Source organism: Conger conger, chromosome 12, assembly GCF_963514075.1.
Source record: "Conger conger chromosome 12, fConCon1.1, whole genome shotgun sequence".
In the NCBI taxonomy this organism is placed as follows: domain Eukaryota; kingdom Metazoa; phylum Chordata; class Actinopteri; order Anguilliformes; family Congridae; genus Conger; species Conger conger.
Genome location: NC_083771.1, coordinates 45,854,079 through 45,867,687, shown reverse-complemented (window position 1 = coordinate 45,867,687; position 13,609 = coordinate 45,854,079). Strand labels below are relative to the sequence as shown.

The 13,609-nt window shown below is 50.6% G+C and overlaps 1 protein-coding gene across 1 annotated transcript; it reads left to right on the top strand.

Annotated features, from left to right (window-relative positions):
- The first annotated feature begins 212 nt into the window (after positions 1 to 212).
- On the top strand, positions 213 to 13,156 carry slc25a1b (slc25a1 solute carrier family 25 member 1b). The gene is made up of 9 exons (XM_061262954.1): positions 213 to 491; positions 6,446 to 6,553; positions 7,756 to 7,855; positions 8,314 to 8,452; positions 8,960 to 9,044; positions 9,186 to 9,290; positions 9,407 to 9,522; positions 9,843 to 9,916; positions 11,004 to 13,156. Exons 1-9 carry the CDS (start codon positions 380 to 382, stop codon positions 11,116 to 11,118), a joined length of 954 nt encoding a protein of 317 aa, XP_061118938.1. The 5' UTR covers positions 213 to 379; the 3' UTR covers positions 11,119 to 13,156.
- The last annotated feature ends 453 nt before the right edge of the window (positions 13,157 to 13,609 follow it).

Below are 13,609 nucleotides of genomic sequence, written 5' to 3'. Positions count from 1 at the left end.
CGCTGTTATAGCTAAAATTCTTCTTCTTCTTCTTATCATTATTATTATCATCATTATACTGTACATAATAATCCGTAGCCTACTGATACACTGCTTTCATACCACCTTAACTACTGCTTACGTGGAAGGAAAAGGCGGTCTGTTGTGACGGGGGCGGACCCCAACAGGCACCGCTGGTTTCCCAATGACCAACATTATTAGTTGACCAGCTAGCTAAGTTCGTTCCAGAGACACCACTGGAGCGTTAGCTGTTATGCGCTTTCTAACTTATTGCACCGAATTAGCCAGCTAGCTAACCGGAAAGCCATTTGGCATAGAAGACAGAGAGAAGTAGTATTTAGCATAGAATCAAGTTAGCTAGATATATTTTTTTGCAAATATGTCTGGAAGCCCTAAATTTGTCAGTCCCTTTCACAGACCTCACTGTTTAGCAGCCGCTGCACCGGCAGGGAAAGCAAAGCTGACTCACCCTGGCAAAGCGATTTTGGCAGGTAGGCAATGTTTCTATCCCGTCTAATTTAATGACTGCACATAGATATTCGCGTCATATTTACACATGCCACATCCGCCTTACCTGGGATTTATGTCAGACCATTTCACTTGCTAGCTAATGCTGTGCCAGTTGTTGCTTACAATAATTTGTTGAGAGTGAGCCAAGCGCATTAGCAATTTGTGGACAGAGACTACTATTCTCACAGTTGCCTGTCCCGACTAAGTACAGCGACGAATAATGTCGATTTCAGCAACTTTTTAAACTTGTGAATGCACATTCCGCTAGTCTTGTTTCAACCACGAGTGTATCAAGCACACCAACTCATTCCACATATCTACCGTGCCTGACAATGTGTACATAGCTTACATTTCAATATTAACATATAGCTATGAAAAGAGAACAGTTTATTGCAGCGGAACATTGCAAAAGCGTGCCTTCTAACATCAAGTTTACAAGCTTTGGTGTGTTTAAAATGCAGTGTGTGTGCCGTACATAGACGTACACGAAGTGCATTCGTGACTTGCAAACGGTTTTCCGGATCTCAAAAATATGCTTAATTAGGGGGCTGCTTCATTTGAATTAATTACACATCTGTCATAAATATTCTAGGCGCCATCTCAAAAGCTACTACCGGGTACAGGCAAGTATGGTATGTTTTGGCATGTAGCGTTACTGTGTGTGCGCTTTCTTTACTTAACGAAGTATTTCCTTATATCTTGTATCTTTTTAAAAGATCCGCAGAACGGTGCCTTGAATCATAACTGCATTACCGTGCGTGTGGAAAGCTAAATATTTGGAGCATTGGGTAGGTTGCCTACAGTAGGTTTTTCCCCTTTAGTGTAATTCTGAATGGGGAATTCAAACAGGACAGTCTGTCTGTTGGTTTTAACGCACGATAAAAATGGGTTATAATAACAGTTCAATAAATCCAAACGCTGCATGTACGGCGAGGCCCTGGAAGCTTCTCATTCCAACAGTTACACTTGCTGTGCCTGTTCTGTTGTTGCAAATCAAATATGCAGTGATTTTTGTGGAGTTTCTGCCCCTCCCTAACATGCTACTTAACATTAATAGCCTATTTCAGTATTTTGTCACGCTGTTCGTAGTCCCCTCTACTGTGAATATTAACAATATACCTAGCGTGGCAAGGTGACATGTGTATGCTCTATTTGGCCTGCATCAACATGCGATTCAACATTTGTGTTTCTTGTATTCTTCAGACAGAAAATATTAATTATAGACTGTAACATGAACATAAAATGGCAAAATAAATCTTTCAAGTATTTGGGGAACTGTCACTTTGAAACTGTCATAACCTTGGTTAGTTTGATTTGGATAGACAAGTCATAGCTATATTCCTACCCTGCGGTGTTTCTTGGCCTTCAGTAAGCCTTGGGTCAGAGTTGGTGGTAGGGCTGTGTGTGTGTGTGTGTGTGTGTGTGTGTGTGTGTCTGTGGTGTTTTCATAACTCAAGGTCACTGGCACTCTGAACTTTGTAACTATTAATCAGTGCTTGTTTTGTAATTTGCAACTGCCAGTTCTGTAGAGAAAGCGCATTGAAAATGGGTCCCTTGTGAAATAAAGGGAGCTTGTAAATCATGTGCACACTCGGGGCCTCTTCAGTGATTGGCTGGGCTGCAGTGGTGACATCAGTGGCATGTGACTGGACTAGGGCCGGAGTTGCCCGAGGTCGCACGACGTAGCCAATAGACCAGCGGTTTCTCCTCTGCGCGTAGTTCTCGCCAATCAGACGAGTGCGTCTAGTCAACTTCACGAATGAACGTGCGGCGGGGGGGAGGGGGGGGGTTGTGGGACTTGTAGTCCACACTGATGTCACGGTCACATTTCTGCCCGTCTGCATGTCTGAATGCCAGCATGTCGGTGCGCATGCAGACGTGTCGGTAACTTTATTGGCTGTGAATCAACGGAATAACTTATTTTGCGCTACTGGATTAACTGGTCAGAGCTACTGGAACCCCGACGGGGGTACCGAAACCGGCAACTCTCCCGACTCCCAGACAACCGCTCTTACCTCCCGAGCCAATGTAGCCCCAAGCACCCCCGGACCTGCGTGAAAACAGGGCGGGGGAAAGAGAGATGTAACCGCTGAACTGTGCGGTGGGGCAGTAGGCCGAGATCGGCCTGCTCCCAGACCTGAGGGCATTAGCAGTCCTAGTCATTCTCTCTGAGAGAGCGCCCATTATATTCATTGTGTAAGTGGGAATGGGGGTCGTTTTGTGTGTGTTCTTTGTGTGGGGCGATCTGGGCTAATTTGGTGGGGTGGGGAGGGGCGGGGGGGGGAGCTGTTGTGGTTCACAGCGACAGAGTGCAGAACGGAGTCTTACTGGCTGACGGACGGTGGTGGGGGGCGGGGTTAGTGCCTGCGTATGTTGCCGTTTTTCAGCCAGATGTGTTCTGGCTCATGTTCCCGCGTTATTTGTTTTAGCCTCATCGTACAGCCTGACCGCGGTGCTTGGTTGTGCTGAACAACCGCACACTGACGCGCTCCTCATACTGAAGCTGATGTTCACTGAAGTGCGGCGTGCGTTCTGTGCTACAGTCAGTGTGCCTGGTCTGCTGTCCCGAAAGTGAAGGGTCATGCCAGCGCTTCAAGGTGCAAAAAAAAACCCATCCAGAAGTGCAGGGTTAATCTGGTGGAGGCTGTTCTGCTTTCTCTGCATTCAGCAGACCCCCCCTCCCCCATAGTGCTGGAGCCGTTCATTAAAATGCCACTATAACACATTAAAATGCCACAATTAAAATGCCACTATAACATTAAAATGCCACAATTAAAATGCCACTATAACATTAAAATGCCACAATTAAAATGCCACTATAACATTAAAATGCCACTATCAAAATGCCACTATAACACATTAAAATGCCATGATCAAAATGCCACTATCATAATGGCACTATAACACATTAAAATGCCACAATTAAAATGCCACTATAACGCATTAAAATGCCACTATTAAAATGGCCATATAACGCATTAAAATGCCACTATAACACATTCAAATGCCATTATAACAAATTCAAATGGCATTATAAACACATTAAGATAGCACTATACCACATTAAAACGGCACTATAACGACATGGCTCAGGCGGTAAGAGCAGTCGTCTGGCAGTCGGAGGGTTGCCGGTTCAATCCCCCACCCGGGCTGTGTCGAAGTGTCTCTGAGCAAGACACCTAACCCCCAAATGCTCCTGACGAGTTGGTCGGCGCCTTGCATGGCAGCCAATCGCCGTCGGTGTGTATGAATGGGTGAATGGAGAAGCATCAATTGTACAGCGCTTTGGATAAAGGCGCTACATAAATGCCAACCATTTACCATAACACTGCTCGTTTAAAGCCCCTCGCCCTGGGCCCCCCTGCCCAGGCCTCGCTCTCTTCCACGAGCGTCCCGTTCTCTGCGCCTGAGGGACGCACGTTCCCACATCGCACCGCCCCGCTGCCCTCAGCCATGGAGGAGGCTTGCGAGAGTACAGGAATGGCTGTGGCAAGCAGAAGCAATGTCCGTGACCCCCAGAGAAGACCACGGAGCCAATCAAATGACAGCACAAAGAGCACCTTGATAAGCAGAATCAGGTGTCGTAGTGGTGGGCGAAAACAAAAACCTGCAACCCCCCCAGCCCCCCTTACATCTCCTTTTTCAGATAAGCTTGGCCACACTGCCTACTGAAATGCAGAAAGTGCTATACAATACAACAGGATATAACACACTACAATGCAATACACTAAACAACAATGGACTGCAGTACCACCGTACAATACAACAATACAGTACACTTACACTACAGTATAATGTGACACTGCAATAAAATACAGCACAATACACTGAACCGCGACCATACAAGACTCCACAATGAAACGATCGTGTTTTTAACAGTGAAACAGTTTTTGTTGTGATAAATACATGCCTCTTTTGAAAGGTGTCCGTAATCTGCAGGGTAGAGTATTTCACGTTATTATCCGTCTGAGGTGTAATTTGAGCCCAGGAGCCGGGCGCGTAAGTCCAGGGGTGGTCAGGCGGCTCCAGATAACCCTGTTCCACCACTTCCGAGGAAGTGATTGGCCACCGGTGGAACAGGGGCCCTAAGTGTGGCCTCTGTGATTGGCTGTAGGGGGGGGAACAGGGATATGAGGCAGCCTCTGCGATTGGCCGCCAGGGGAGCAGATTTCAGCCGGGTTTCTTGCCGTGACTAAGTGGTCAGACTGATCGGGATGGGTGGGGCGGGCGTTTACACAGCTGGGATTTAATCTGAAACCCCTGGGGAGGGAGGCGTTGTGACCTCTGACCTCCTTCAGACCACAAGCTGTAGCATTACTGAGCTGGGTCACCTGACTGTCTGAGGGCCGTATTCATTCTGTTTGATGTCACCGATTCCAGTTAAATGGCATAAGCATTATGTGACTGGAGTGCGCGCGTGTGTGTGTGTGTGTGTGTGCATGTATGCATGTGTGTGTGCGTGTGTGTGCGAGCATGTGCATGTGTGTGTGTGAGCGTGTGTGCATGTGTGTGTGTGTGTGTGTGAGTGTGTGTGAGCATGTGTGCATGTGTGTATGCGTGTGAGTGTTTAAATGAACGATGACTACTGTGTCTACTGGGGCCTTGGCCTAAGTTCTGCAGAAATCATCTGATTTTCATTGTATGCATTAAATGCATTCAAATTGTGCCATTAGATGCATTGCAGAAAATATTATGGGCACTGCAGCTAACGTGAAAACACCCCAGAAGTAGCCGCACACTGAAAAAGGTCTATTCCATGATGCTGTACACTCTGTACACACACAAGCTAGCACCGGAGGTACGAGGAACAAAGAACTGACCAGCAAGCCACACCAAGTCAACTCCTGTGACTTTAAAAATGTGTTTGTTACAAGGAAAAACCATTTGGCCATCTATAATCGTTTTGCTCAGGCTTCCATTTTGTCAGGAAAACATGTCAAAGCTGCATGCAACCCACCCACCACCATTCCTGAGCCAAGCTTTGACCTTTCACCTCTGACCCTGCCATGACCCTGCTTCAGCTGACAATTCAGCAAGTTCCCTTAGCTCAGAGAGAGTGGGGGGGGGGGGGTGACTGCAATGTCACTGCACTGGTTTTTTTGCATGAGCCTAAGGTCTCTCTGTGTTTGTCCAAAAGATTTAATTAGCATGTCTCTGTGTGGAGTTAAATGCATGCTCGTTTGGGAAAAAGACGTCATTTGTTTAGACAAACTGTAGTTACACAAGCGGTGTTTAAATGCTTCGCCCTTAAGCCTCTCCTTATTTCAAAGCTCCTCTGCCCAGAACAGAACCGCCCCCGGCTGCAAGGGGCGTGTCTCCAGGAGGTGGTGATGGGCAGAGCCACCAGCAGCCAATCACTGACCTCCCTTTCTGTCTGCAGATGTGCCTAAAGGAGGAAACCGCTCATTCTTTTTTTTTGGTGCATGTGCAATGGTCTAATCGAGAGACTTTGCCCCACAGTCACAACCTAGTTTAACTGCCCTAGTGAAAGGCCCGTGTTCAAGGTATCAGGTATACCCTCAGCCAGCAGTCAGAACAGAACCCTACCCTGATAAAAGGAGTCGCTCTCTCCCTTTCTCTCCCTCTCTCTCCCCCCTCGCTATCTCTCTCCCCCTTGCTATCTCTCTCTCCCCCTTGCTATCTCTCTCTCCCCCTTGCTATCTCTCTCTCCCCCTTGCTATCTCTCTCTCCCCCTTGCTATCTCTCTCTCCCCCTCGCTCTCTCTCTCCCCCCTTGCTCTCTCCCCCCCCCTTGCTCTCTCTCCCCCCATCTCTCCTCCTGCTCTCTCTCTCTCTCTCTCCCCCCCTTTCTCCTCCTCCCCCTTGCTCTCTCTCCCCCCCCCATCTCTCCTCCTGCTCTCTCTCTCTCCTCCTCCCCCTTGCTCTCTCCCCCCCCCCCCCCATCTCTCCTCCTGCTCTCTCTGTCCGTCCTGCAGGTGGGATCGCCGGAGGCATCGAGATCTGCATCACCTTCCCCACAGAGTATGTGAAGACCCAGCTGCAGCTGGACGAGAAGGCCAACCCCCCGCGTTACCGTGGCATCGGTGGGTGTGCACCTCCCGTCTCCCTTTCCTCTGCCTGACCACCATCTTTGTAGCACCTGTGTACGGTTATTGTAGTATGTCGGGGGGCGGGGGGTATTCCAGCTGCCAAACCGTGGTATGCTAGTTGGTAAGTTGCTGTACTCTTCAAGGGTGCTGTACTCTTCAAGTTGCGTCTGTGTGATCAGGCTAAGACTCGGGAATTGCACTTTCCTCTAGGGTCCTCATCGCACTTGTCCCTGGGTTTCGATCTGCACTTCGTTGTACGTCGCTCTGGATAAGAGCGTCTGCTAAATGCCTGTAATGTGACTCAATCTTTAAGGACAGTCCAACCCGTTAAATGTTCCCTCTTGGAGCTAGAGGCGGGAGGGTTCTCGAGAAACGCGAGAGCATCCTTTTTAGCCCTTAGACCCTCTCCTGATGCGCGCCCGGTGTGCTAGCACACGCAGTCGAGGAGCCAGCGCTGCAGCTGTGCACTTTGAGCCCTGCCCCCTGTTCAAACGGCTGGCAAACATGTTTGTTTGAGTAACAGAGTCTGCACCCCGTGTCCCGTGCAGGATCTGAACTCTGCCCGCTGGGTTAATGTGCAGTCCACAGTCACTCTCCGGGGCACCACGTTTCTAACGGTGACTCGTGTGGCCCTCCCTCCCTGCCTGCCTGACACCCGCGCCTTGCTCACTGCACCCGACTGGTTCGTTACAGCGGCTGTGCTGCGATTGCCTAACTACGGTGCAGCGCAGACTGGCCCCCGATTGGCCCGATTTAAGAGCAGAGCGAGTCACGATCAGAGGGGCGTGTCTCACTGCTCCGGCTGAAGGATGTCACGGTGTTCAGCGGAGCAAAGGGCCACGACATTTTTGCTGTGATCTCCTTGTTGCTCTGTCCGCCAGGGGACTGTGCTGTAGGAATGTGCTCTGTGCTGTGTAGCGTGCACTGTGCTGTATGTAGTAATGTGCTTGTTGCTCTGTCCCCCAGGGCTCTGTGCTGTATGTAGTAATGTGCTTTTTGCTCTGTCCCCCAGGGCTCTGTGCTGTATGTAGTAATGTGCTTGTTGCTCTGTTCCCCAGGGCTCTGTGTTGTATGTAGTAATGTGCTTGTTGCTCTGTTCCCCAGGGCTCTGTGTTGTATGTAGTAATGTGCTTGTTGCTCTGTCCCCCAGGGCTCTGTGCTGTATGTAGTAATGTGCTTGTTGCTCTGTCCCCCAGGGGACTGTGTTAAGCAGACGGTTGAGGGCCATGGCGTGAGGGGGCTGTACCGAGGCCTGAGCTCACTGGTCTATGGCTCCATTCCCAAAGCTGCTGTGCGGTGAGTACCCCCCCCCCCCCCCACGACCCACTGTGACTCCCTCACATGCCACTGTGACCCCCCCCCCGACACGACCCACTGTGACCCCCCCACGTGCCACTGTGACCCCCCCCCCCCCACACGACCCACTGTGACCCCCCCTATGAGAACAGTTTTGGTGGCTAATGGGGCTCTAATGAATAACCTAAGGCAAGTGTAGGGCTCATGCACTGCTGGGAGGGGCTCATGAAAGGCCCGTGTTCAAGGTATCAAGGCCTGTGCCTGGTATACCCTCAGCCAGCAGTCAGAGCAGAAACCTACCCTGATAAAAGGAGTCGCTCTCTCCCTCTCTGGCTTGCTCTCCCTCCCCCGATTGATACCGTGCATGGCAGACCGTCGCCATTGGTGTGTGTGTGTGTGTGCGTGCGTGCGTGAGAGACGGCGGATCGAATGAAAGCGTGATGTGGATTCGGCCGCAGGTTCGGGATGTTCGAGTTCCTGAGTAACCGGATGCGGGACGAGACGGGGAAGCTGGACAGCACGCAGGGGCTGCTCTGTGGCCTGGGGGCGGGCGTGGCCGAGGCCGTCGTGGTGGTGTGCCCCATGGAGACGGTGAAGGTGGGGGCCGCTAACGCCGCTAAAACAGCAATGCGCCTGTGCGCCGCAGTCAGAAACGCCGCAGGCTCACGCCACGTAAACCGGTCAAGCGAACAACCTCTATTGGATAGATTAAAAAAATTATTATTATTATCATTTTATTTTTTTATTGCGCTTTTGGCGGGGAATCTCGCCTCAACCGCCGCCAATGTGTAGCACCCACCTGGGTGTCTTTGAAACATCTTTGGTGCGGCCTGCATTTCATACGTTAAGTCCAAACCTGCAGAAGGCCACACGAAGGCTGTTCATCCTTCATCGTGTGGAGGAGGAGGAGGAGGAGGAGGAGGAGGAGGAGGAGGAGGTGGTGAAATATCCCAGGGGCCGGTTTGGGTTCAGGGAGGCCGAGCCTGAAGGCTGCACTCTTTTTTGCGTCGGGTTTTAACTGCCGTTCGCTTAATTAATTGTGGAGCGCGTTCCCGCGACTTGAGACGATTCGTCAGCAATGCCGCGTACATTCTGCGTCCGCAGGTTAAGTTCATCCACGACCAGACCTCGGGTAACCCGAAGTACAGAGGCTTCTTCCACGGGGTGAGAGAGATCGTCAGAACTCAAGGTGAGCAAAAGCACTGTGTGACTGTGTGCCGCCCTCTGGTGGCCACTACAAGTAGTGCGTGTAAAGGCAGTCATACTGTGGATCGGGGGTTAGTGGTCATTGAAAAGGTGACTGATGACCTGCCGCTTTGGTTTCTCTCAGGAATTAAGGGCACGTATCAGGGCCTGACGGCGACAGTATTGAAACAGGGCTCCAACCAGGCCATTCGCTTCTTTGTGATGACCTCACTCAGGAACTGGTACAAAGGTCAGTGCTGGCACGCTCTTCTCCGGCAGTTTCACCCGGTGTGTGGTGTACGCACACACGCACGCACACACATGAATAAAATAATGTTTGTTGTGGTTTTAACCTCCCGTCTCCAGGCGATAACCCAGATAAGGCTATTAATCCGCTGATAACGGGCACGTTTGGGGCCATCGCTGGGGCTGCCAGCGTTTTCGGGAACACACCTCTGGACGTGATCAAGACCAGGATGCAGGTACGACACGCCGGCCAAGTACCGGATGTTTCCGGAAAAATAACTAAACCTACGGAAAGTGTGACAGGACAAATGTGTTCATCTGAGATGCAGTTAGTAAAGGGCAAAGGCCACCGATTTTGCGGTTTAACTTTTTACTCAACGTTTAGGCATCTGGTGTCCTGGCCCTAGTTAGTGTCCTGGTCCTAGTCAGTGTCCCGGTCCTAGTCAGTGTCCCGGTCCTAGTCAGTGTCCCGGTCCTAGTCAGTGTCCCGGTCCTAGTCAGTGTCCCGGTCCTAGTCAGTGTCCCGGTCCTAGTCAGTGTCTGTCCTCCTCTGCAGGGTCTGGAAGCTCACAAATACAAGAGCACCCTGGACTGCGCCGTGAAGATCATGAAACACGAGGGCCCGACTGCGTAAGTGACCTCCCAGAGTCCCACACTCACCTCCCCCAGAGTCCCACACTCACCTCCCCCAGAGTCCCACACTCACCTCCCCCAGAGTCCCACACTCACCTCCCCCAGAGTCCCACACTCGCCTCCCCCAGAGTCCCACACTCGCCTCCCCCAGAGTCCCACACTCGCCTCCCGCAGAGTCCCACACTCGCCTCCCGCAGAGTCCCACACTCGCCTCCCGCAGAGTCCCACACTCACCTCCCCCAGAGCCCCACACTCACCTCCCCCAGAGCCCCACACTCACCTCCCGCAGAGCCCCACACTCACCTCCCCCAGAGTCCCACACTCACCTCCCCCAGAGTCCCACACTCACCTCCCGCAGAGTCCCACACTCACCTCCCGCAGAGCCCCACACTCACCTCCCCCAGAGTCCCACACTCACCTCCCCCAGAGTCCCACACTCACCTCCCCCAGAGTCCCACACTCACCTCCCCCAGAGTCCCACACTCACCTCCCGCAGAGTCCCACACTCACCTCCCCCAGAGTCCCACACTCACCTCCCGCAGAGTCCCACACTCACCTCCCCCAGAGTCCCACACTCACCTCCCGCAGAGTCCCACACTCACCTCCCGCAGAGTCCCACACTCACCTCCCCCAGAGTCCCACACTCACCTCCCCCAGAGTCCCACACTCACCTCCCCCAGAGTCCCACACTCACCTCCCCCAGAGTCCCACACTCACCTCCCCCAGAGTCCCACACTCACCTCCCACACAGTCCAAAACTCACCTCCCCCAGAGTCCCACATTCACCTCCCGCAGAGTCCCACACTCACCTCCCCCAGAGTCCCACACTCACCTCCCCCAGAGTCCCACACTCACCTCCCCCAGAGTCCCACACTCACCTCCCCCAGAGTCCCACACTCACCTCCCCCAAAGTCCCAAACTCACTCCCGCTGACATCATCATCATCATCATCAAATCATAACCGTGTGTTCAGGGATGTTCTTACGCGACACGCACATCACTTTACGCTGTGCATGAATGTCTGCGAAGTGAAGCGATGGAAAACAAGCGATCAGCGAGATGCCTCCCCCCTCCTCCTCCGCAGATTCTACAAGGGCACGGTGCCGCGCCTGGGCCGCGTGTGCCTGGACGTGGCCATCGTGTTCGTGATCTACGAGGAGGTGGTGAAGGTGCTGAACAAGGTGTGGAAGACCGACTGAGGAGGACGGCCGGCCCCGTGACATCGCTCTGGGGATGAAAGGGGCGCGGGGGGGCGTTTGCCACGGCCACCGGTCCTGCGTCCGCTAACAGCTATTAATACTTTTTTTTACAATGTTGTTAATACACTTTATTTTAAAAATGTGACAGATTTCTATGAATGTGAAACATAGGGGCTTATTTAGGCTGAAATGGACGAACCGTTTACCCTTTCCTGGCCTCTCGAGATGGAAGAAATGGGACAGGAAACGGTCCTGCAGTTTTGTCATGCCAAGCGGACTCTTACTCCACTTTACAGTCCGAACTAGTCTCCTGAGGATAATGCCAAATGTCACGTGAAGTAGATTTCTTCACTGGACAACAAGCCGCAAATCAATCAACAGTTTATTCATAAATCTTAAATCAGTTAATTGCTGCAAGAACACACACACGCCCATTTAGAATGCCTTAACACATTTTATACCCCCAACATACACATTTCACACCCCCAACACAATCCTTCAGAATGCCTTAACACATACACCCCCAACACAATGTCCTTCAGAACGCCTTAACACATTGTACACCACCAACACAATGTCATTCAGAATGCCTTAACACATTATACACCCCAGCAGTGTCTTAAAGAATGCCTTAACACATTATATACCCCCAGCACCTAGATTATACACCCCCAACACAATCCTTCAGAATGCCCCAACACATTATACACCCCAGCACAATGTCCTACAGAATGCCTTAACACATACACACCCCCAACACATGCCATTTCCCCAGTATAATTTTGTATTTCTTTTTTTTTTTTTAACATTTTTCCTTCCATTTTGAGCAGGTCAGTGCACAACTATGACGGTTCTATTCCAGTGAATTTATTTATCATCCATTCAGCCAGATTCCTTAACAAATACGAATACGTGCTCATTTTAAATGGACTTTTACAAACGGTGTTCATCGTTCCATGCACGTACAGAAAACATAAACTCTTGCCGCACACCGGCTGGTGTGACACCGCGGCCTGTTCCCTGGCCGCCCGGCAGTGTGGAGACGGTGTCGGAGGGGAAAGGGCCTCATGACGGGGGGCGGTTCTGGGCTGAGCTCCGCAGCGAGACGTTTATTAGCATTCACACCTTCAGTGCCTTGAGGTTCGGTCATTTCGCGGAACGTGAAAGCATTTGCGCAAAAGGGCGAAGCCTCGTGAGAATGCCTCCCCAATGTCGCTGTGGCTTTTATACACGGCTTATCCTTCTTTCAAAAGGAGTGTATCCTTTTTTTTTTTTTTTTTTAGGCCATTTCATAAGCCTCAGAAACACGTTTAAGCAGACCCCCCCCCCCCCCGGTCAAATGGGTACACCTTTGACCTTTGGCCTCGTCAGCATGGCAGTGCAGTTCGTAATTACGAAAGCTGTGACATCACTGTGACCTGTCCGTTATGCCCACCGAAGCTCTGGTGTCTCACTGCCAGTCCATGAGCTCCAGCAGGCTGCTGCGATTTGGGGGAGCCCCTCGTAGGGTCTAGCAGAATGTGTGCCGAACCACGCCCTGGCTCAACTTCAGACACGAGGGAAACTTGTTTCCTTCTGCTTTTGCATAATGTGCATAATGTTGCCTTGCGTAGCTGAGCAGCCCTGCTGTAAGATTCTTTAACATTAGAAATGACAAAAAACACACTATACAAATATATATCTAATGGGATTCTGCTATCAATCCACAGTACCCGCTACAACTGAGTCAACACGGATGTCAACTCACAAGCTGAAAGCAGCACTTTATTTACCAAAAACAATACCACCTTTACATGTGCTACAGTATGTAAGACATCACCCGAGGTGCTCGTGCCTGTGTGTACAAACCGTGTGTGTGTGTGTGTGTGTGTGTAGAGAATACACAAGTGTGTATGCATAAACCATACGGGTGTGTGTGTGTTAATGCAGGTGTGGTCATGTGTCTAACGCAGTGTGCCTTCAGAACACAATGAATGTCAAAAATAATAAAATCTAACTGTTCTTTAATTCAATAAATGAAGCTGAAACACTGGGACAATGCCTACTTCTGATTTTGTGAGCAGATGTTTGTGAAAAGACAGGCTGAGGAGCACCATGAAACTGAGGAGCACCATAATTCACTGGACACATTTTTTCTTATTTTGGCTCTGTGCTCTAGCACTTTCAGTTTGAAAGGATACAGCAACACTGAGGGTATTATCATCCATATTGGATGAACCGTTTAGAAATTACAAAATAAATGGTCATTTTCAAACTCAAAATGCTAAGAGTACAGGAACAAAGGAACAAAAAATGTGTTACTATCCAATGAATTATGGTGCTCACTGTACATCAGTAAGGCAGGGGTTCTAGTGTACGTGGCATTTTTATTTATTTTCTTGACGAGTGCATGAATGACAGCCAAACACTGTTCTTGTGTCCCTACACAGTACATTTTACTCTAACACACCAGCACTGGTTATTTAGCCGGGGTAATTGGGGGAAACAAAAA